Source organism: Telopea speciosissima, chromosome 3 (assembly GCF_018873765.1).
Source record: "Telopea speciosissima isolate NSW1024214 ecotype Mountain lineage chromosome 3, Tspe_v1, whole genome shotgun sequence".
NCBI classification, from domain to species: Eukaryota; Viridiplantae; Streptophyta; class Magnoliopsida; order Proteales; family Proteaceae; genus Telopea; species Telopea speciosissima.
Window position 1 is genome coordinate 21811306 of NC_057918.1, and position 7836 is coordinate 21819141.

Sequence of the window (7836 nt, forward strand, 5' to 3'; positions counted from 1 at the left end):
ATCCATTTTAAAGATGCCCACCACTTGGAAATTGGTTGGACCGGGTTGTCTCAAACTCAGTCAAACTGGGGAGAGAGAGAGAGAGAGAGAGAGAGAGAGAGAGAGAGAGAGAGAATAATGGGTCCATGAAAATATGTTAGGAGGATATATAGTTAACTGGATTCACGGTAACAAACCCTGATTGGTTCATCAATTTTGTTAGAGCATGCAAGGAGCCTTGATGGGTCGAATCATGTAATGGAGATACCGGGTAAGCGAGTCCATGAACCGACCCAAATAATCTTATTCAAAGATGAAACGGCAACACAATGGGGCGCGGGGAAAGAAACGCGTGAAGAGGAAGACTAGGAGGAGGAAGTGATGACCAGCGCCAGCTTCAATTCTGGGAAGAGAGAGCGAGAGAGAGAGAGAGAGAGAGAGAGAGAGAGAGAGAGAGAGAATTCAATATTTTCCTGTTTTGGATACACCAACAGCTCACTCTTATTCATTCCCTATTAATATTCCCAATTTAATATCACTTTCCTTTCTTTCTTTGTTTGAGAGAAAGAGAAAGAGAAAGAGAAAGATATTTCTTGTATTATCGGCTTTCTTCTTCTTCTTCTTCTTCTTCTTCCTCCTTTCCCTCGGATTCTTCTGACACAAACAGTGTAGCACATAACCCACGCATACCACAAGAGGGCGTGGGCGGTGGGGGGAGAGATTAAGAAATACAGATAGCTAAAATGGAGAGAAGGATGTCTGATAATCATGAAAAACCCATTTTTCTTCATTTAAGATTCATGTGTTTGATTCCCATTTCCTTCTTTTTGTTGTTTTTCTTGAGCTCTTTATCCCCTACAGGTTAGCTCTCTCTCTCTCTCTCTCTCTGTGAGAATAGTTTAACTGATATTTTAATCAAATAATCTTGATTAATGAGCAGATGGGTATGATCCATTGGACCCAAAAGGGAACATCACAATCAAATGGGACATCCTAGAATGGAATCAAGACAAGTACGAGGTAATTTTTTATTCTTCTTCATTTTCAATTATTTTAGTTTTAATTATTTTTTTAATATTTTTGTTCAAAATATAAAATAGAATTCAGGTTGAGATGAGACTAATATGAATAAGATCGAGTATTCTTTAGAATTATATTTCCGAAAATAACTATTTTTTTTTTTATCGATCCAAAGAGAAATTTTCAGATCTCTTGAGGTTTTAATCTTGCTCAGATCATTCTGCAAAATTAACATGCAAAACCCACAAATTTTCTGAGTTTCTGTATAGCTTAAAGAGTTAAGAACGAATCCTTAATTTTTATTTTTTTTTTAATTATAAAGCTTTTCTCTCTTACAGCTTCTAACCTCCCAACATACCAATACATGAGGCCAAACCTAATACATCCTTTGAATTGATCAAACCCAGAATAATTTTGGGTGAGAGGTTTCCTACACTCACGATCAACACTTCAACCGTTAGATTGGAATATACTTTACCAGTTAGACTGTCATGCTCATCTCGACCAAACTTATCCATCCAAAAAGGGCGTACCCAGTGCACAAGGCTCCTGCCACTATGGGGACGTATCCTTATCCCTGCTTTGGCAGAGATGCTGTTTCCAGACTCGAACACGTGACCACTTGGTCATAATGGAGCAACCTTTATCGTTGCACTGAGGCTCACCCTCTACGGGCCCCACCCGTCCAGCATTGAGAAAATGCAAAAAAATATAGTCTTTCTAATTTTGCTATGAAATTTTTATGCAGGCATTGCTGTCCATATTCAATTACCAATTGTTCAGACACATAGAAACGCCAGGTTGGAGGTTGAGTTGGTCATGGGTAGGGGACGAAGTCATATGGCACATGACTGGTGCTGAAGCTACTGAACAAGGGAACTGTTCCAGGGTCCAAGGTGCAACTACCCTACCCCACTCATGTGAGAAGACACCTATAATTATAGACCTTCTTCCTGGGACACCTTACAATATGCAGACTTCTAATTGCTGTAAGGGAGGTGTTTTATCTTCTAGGGTAATGGACCCTGTTAACTATGGAGCTACTTTTCGAATGACTGTTGGTTTGGCCACTTACAATAATTTAAATGAAGCAAAGCCTGAGAATTTCAGCATTGGACTTCCTGGTTATACCTGTTCTAATGCTACTGATGTCCCTGCAAGCAGATTCACTCAAGATGGCCGTCGCTATACACGGGCTCTCTGTAAGTGATGAACTCAATACTGATTACATGATTATCATGTTTTACTTTTTATACAATTACTGAATAATGATTATTAGATCATAGTAAAATTGCATCTAATGTTCCATTGAAAGTCTTATTATAAAGGAGAAATTAAATTTTTTTTTTTTAAATATTGGTGTTGGGACTAGGTAGAACTCATCCTTAAAAGCTAGTCAACAAGGAGAGGGTGCTCAAATACTTACAATAGATGTGTAAGTTTGGCCGTATTGTCCTAAGCCTGCCCTCGCCCTAAGCCTGAACGGGGCTTGGGCTGGATTTTTCAACCCTGTTGGAGAACTGCTTGCACTGGGTAAAATTGCAAGATAACATCTCACCGGGGGGCTTTCATTTTCTGTAGAATTGTGACGTGAGACTCTATGTGTTCAAGATGCCAAGCCAATCACATTTGTGTCATTTTTTTAATGCATAGTAGGACACAAATGTCAAAAAAAGCAGGGCCAGCCATGGTCAATCAGGGCCAACCTCGCCCAACCCGACCCTGTTTCACACTTAACTTATATGCTCTTGCAGCATCAGACTATTCACATCCGATGTATGATCATTACTTTCGTGTGAAACCCCTAACAATCTGTCCCTTCGTGGGAGTACACATAAAAAATTAATTAAGATCTGTCCCAAGGAATTTTTCTCCATCCTTGAAGGCACATCGGAGTACTCACGTCCTGGCTGTGATACCACTTGCTGAGGCTTGATTTTTCCTTAAACAAGTTACCCTAATACAGTAGCTGTAACTTTTTTTTTATTGATTTGATCATTTAATTTTAGAGTTTAAGTAGGTTTATACTTGAAATGACTTCCACAGTAGGTTTAATTTTTTCATTATTGCTTTATTCACTCATTTCATTTCTCCAACTCTTAAAAGTGTTGTAAATAGTTTCTATGATCAATTCAATATACTCCAACAGTTTTCCTTTTCATTTTAGAATCTTGAAGACATTGATTTCAATTAATTCCTTCACTTGGGTTATATTAATAAACTACTTAATTTTAGAAGAAATTTTGAATTTTCATTTGTGCATAGGTTAGTGTAACCTTGAAAAAACCTTCCCTCTTGTCTTTGGTTATTGATTTTGGTGTTGATGATCATTTGGGAATGAATGTGTTTACTGCAGCAACATGGAATATAACATGTACCTACTCTCAGTTCCGGGCATCACTTAGGCCAACATGTTGTGTTTCTTTGTCTGCCTTCTACAATGAAGCCATTACTACCTGTCCTCAGTGTAGCTGTGGTTGCATGGGAGACCCAAAAATAAAATGCATTGAGTAATAACACTTATCTCATCTACCTTCAAGTGCATTCTTTCTTCTTCTTCTTGTACTAACATAGAAAAAATGCATTTTCTTTCATTTTTCTTTTTTCCATGGTAAACTACAGGAATACAGAGTCATTGTTGCAACTTCCATCAAATAAGCAGACTAATGCACCAATTGTGAGATGTTCAAAACATTTGTGTCCAATTAGGGTTCACTGGCATGTGAAAACAAGTTACACAAAGTATTGGAGGGTTAAGGTTACAGTGGAGAACTTGAACTTTCTTAAAAACTACAGCATGTGGAGCTTGGTGATCCAACACCCCAACATGAGAAGCATAGATCAGATTTTCAGCTTTAATTACCATTCTTTGGATCAGTACCCAGTCAGTAAGTTCATTATTAACGATGCTACCTTTGCTTTCTATTAGGGTTCATTCATTCTTTTGCTTTAAATTTTACATTTTCTTTTGGGATTGTTTACTATCTAGGGTTTAGGCATCTGGCCCAAATAATCATAACCCTTCATGGTTCCATGTTCAAAGGATAATGAAAAAGTTGTAGTTTTTGGAGCAAGTCATTAATCAAGTTCCAAAAAAGTCTTTTCATGTGGTCCAGATCCATAATTTTGCCTTCTGCTTTTAGGGTTCAATACTATAGGGGAAAATTATCTCCTCCAGTTCTCTGTCCGGCCCAGTTCCCTTGTCCGGGCAGAGTGTTTGGGAAGGGGTAGGGTAGTCATTGCACCTACCTTGTTAGGGGCACTGGGGAACTGGACCAGGCAGGGAACTGGAGGGGATAAAGATCCAACACTTGTTATTTGTTTGGAAAAGGCTGGACACACCACAGGTGATCCGTAAATTAGCGTCCCCACACAGTCTCTCTCTCTCTCTCTCTTTCCCCTTTGAAATGACCCCCTTCCCTCTCTTGTATGATGATAATACCCCATCCCGCACCCCCATTGGTGAAGTTCACTAATTTACAGCACACGTGTGGTGTGCCTATACCTCTCCTTTAATTTTTTCCCCCTATTTATTTTGTTTTTTAATTTTTAATTTTCCTCTTGTGGTTTATAATGTTTGCAGATGATACAGGAATATTTTGGGGTATCCAATACTATAATGATATGTTACTGCAAGCAGGAGATTCAGGAAACGTTCAGAGTGAGATGATACTAAGCAAAGAAGCAGGGAATTTCACATTCAGGGATGGATGGGCTTTCCCTAGGAAAATCTCTTTTAATGGTGATGAATGCGTAATCCCTCCACCTGATCAATTCCCTAGACTTCCCAATGCTGCTTCAAATTTACAAATTTCCCCTCAAAGTAAAAAACATCTTTTGATGATGGCTTCTTTGTTAGTGTTGCTCACAATGATGATCATTCTCAGTTAATAGAGGAGCTTCTTGCTGGGTTGTTACCTTCCAATTTTCAACCCATTAATTATACAAATCAGAATTTAAACAAAAATTTCACCCAAAAAATTTCTTATCCATTTTATTTTATAATTTTCTTGTTGGGTTCAAACAAAACATACTGTGTATAAAAAATTTTCTTTAGATTATTCAAATGGAAAACCATGGTTAATGCTGTTCTACCCATCTGGTCAAGTTGGCCTGGCTTGAATTCTTTTTTTTGATTTTTTGGGTTGGACCAAGTCTAGATAAAGTTGCTTCCTTTCTCACTGTTTGGTTGGCAAGGAAAAGCAAATTCAGAGTGTTTCCACTGCATCAAAATGAAAGTGTTTCCAGTCTAATCCTAAATTACTGCTATGACTTGCTGGTTGGAAGTGAGGTAATTAAGGTGTTCTTTACTTCAATTATCTCTAACCAGACACCCTCTATTCAAAAGTTTCCTTACTCTTTTTCATTTTACTTCAGTTTCTCTTTATCAAAGAGGATTTTATTTCACTTCCACTTCCCTTTTTCTTTAACAAAAGGGTGCATAAAATACACTTACATTAGCTAAAGGCCTTGGATCTCTTAAAGCAGCACTAGTGTAATACTAATTACAACTCAAATTAAATATAGCAAAATATTCAATTATATAATTTAGATACAAAGTAGGAAAAACGTTTTAAACTTAACCAAATTGATTTTAACCTATCAAGATTTTTGTCCATTGATGACCCATCCTTTGGGGCCTTATCCCCCCATGTTGTTAAAAAATCAGAGGATGACTCTTCTATCACTCATATATATTTTATGGGTAAGAGATCTCTACACAAGTGTCTAGGTCAATGGGTGACCATACCCGGGCACCTACCCAGGGGGTACAGGCATCATCTCATGGTGCCCTGTGAGAAGGCGTAGAAAACACCACCTAGTATCTTTTTTCTATATTTTATAGTATAACTTAAAATAAAGGCGGGCTGCGATCAGTCCGAGGCTTTATTAAGGATATGGATACAAATTGAATTCAAATTTGTTCAACCCTGACTTAGGGCCAAAAATTTTCAGCCTTGACCTGCCCTCAGAGCAAGGGTATCTCAGCCCAAGCCCCGTTCAGGCTCAGGGTGGTCCAAGCCGGGTTCCGGCAGACAGGGCCAAACTTGCACCCCTAGACTATTACCTTGTTTTATTGTCTTGTTGTGTAAGCAAGACTGGAATGTGTGTTTTGGGCATTTTTTTTTCGTGTTGGGGTTTTTTGGGGAGAGTTCTTGCTGCGACTTTTGGTGTTCTTGAGAGATCTCCATTGTATTTTTCTTTCATCACAAACTGAATCATCTTCAACTTTGCCCATGGATATTGCACATCACATTAGTGTATGAACCATGTTAAATCTCCATCATTCTTGCTTGAATCTACTTTGTTTCTTCGTGTCTGCGCTAACAGTTATAACCATAAGAAGAAGAGTTAAGCTTGTCGAATTACACAATTTAAGAAAAACAGAAACAATAATTTGCATTGTCCGGCTCCTCTCATTGGGGGGCAGAAATAATGACTTAACCTCACTCGGGCAGTGTGTTCGGGCAGGGGGTTAGGTCTTCATTTCCGGCCCCCCTATGAGAGGAACCGGACAACTGTACTGGGCAAGGAACCTAAGAGGATAATGACTGTTCTGTAAGATCTATACTATTGACCAGCTAAGTGAATTGGGCTGGATTCGGGTCATCTATTTGATACAATTAGAACCAGTCCCTGAAATTGTGTTGAGGACCAGGTAGGCTTGGTTTCTGGATCTGAACTAAGAATAAAAACTAAACAGAAACTTCACTTCAAGGGCCAGGGATGTACTCATATAACCTGTCTTTGCTGTAGATTTATGGTATTAGCACATTAGGCTGTAAAACACTAAGCTCAACCCACCAGCCAGGTTAGCCTATGTTTTCTTCAGGCCCAAAATGAAGTTCAGGCTTTAGTACTGAGGTTGACCTTGGCCAATTGGAAGCTGCCATCTCCAATGTTTTAGGCCCAAAGTGAAGTTGTGGGCATTGGTGGGGTTCAGAGCATTTGGAACTTGGAACCCGGAGAAGTTTAAACAAATTTAGTCCATAGTTCTTAGATTAGCATGAAAAGTTAAAACTACCAGACATGCCAGAATTAGCCCAACCCCATCCAATCTTTACCAATTGTAATCCAACTTGTGTTTTGGTCAGATTACAAAAAGTTTAATGTTCTCATTGTGGACTTCCCCCAATTTCGTCTGGGCTTTAGGCCCACTGTGGACATTCCCTAAAATATTTCATTTTTAGGGAAAATGTTTCCTGCCCGGTGGCATAACCCCCACTTGCATCCTCTTTCGTTCTCTCTCCTCCCCCATGAAATTGACTTCAGTGCTTCTTAATTGTTGGAATATAATAAGATGGACAAAAAATATAAGACTCAAAATATAATATAATATAATGAACAGTAAGTATACGTATTCACATTGAGATGCTGTCACGTAATAAACCCAAGCGATCAAGTCAAAGTGTTGATACAGACAATGCTGTCAAGTTGTAATAGCACACAAACAGCAAAAACTGGTTGCAACGTCCCCTATATGAATGCAACAAGGGTTTCTTGCGCTTTACCTCCAAGATAACTCAACCATTAATCGAATGTATTTTACACAAAGACTTCGACTGTATGGGATAGTGAGGCTAGGCCCACCAAACATTTGTTTGAAAATAAATTTAATGCAACTAGAAAACCAGAAATAATAGAAAAATCTAAGAGCATAATATAAAGTGAGATTGTCTCTAAAAAGAATGTTAGAGTAAATGAGCAACATCATCTCTCTCTCTCTATATAGGAGAGGAAGAGACACCACCAAGGGGTATCTCCAAGAGATATGCCCTAACATCATGCATTTTCCCAAAATACTTGTTTCTTGACCATTCAAACAAATCTCTAAAA

At 38.5% G+C, this 7836-nt stretch overlaps 1 protein-coding gene across 1 annotated transcript; it reads left to right on the top strand.

Annotated features, from left to right (window-relative positions):
* The first annotated feature begins 722 nt into the window (after positions 1–722).
* Positions 723–4899, top strand: LOC122654969 (COBRA-like protein 1). Its single transcript, XM_043849224.1, has 6 exons — positions 723–840; positions 920–999; positions 1748–2201; positions 3356–3509; positions 3622–3887; positions 4583–4899. The coding sequence occupies exons 1-6, from the start codon at positions 723–725 to the stop codon at positions 4888–4890; spliced, it is 1380 nt and encodes a 459-aa protein (XP_043705159.1). The 3' UTR covers positions 4891–4899.
* Positions 4900–7836: the final 2937 nt, after the last annotated feature.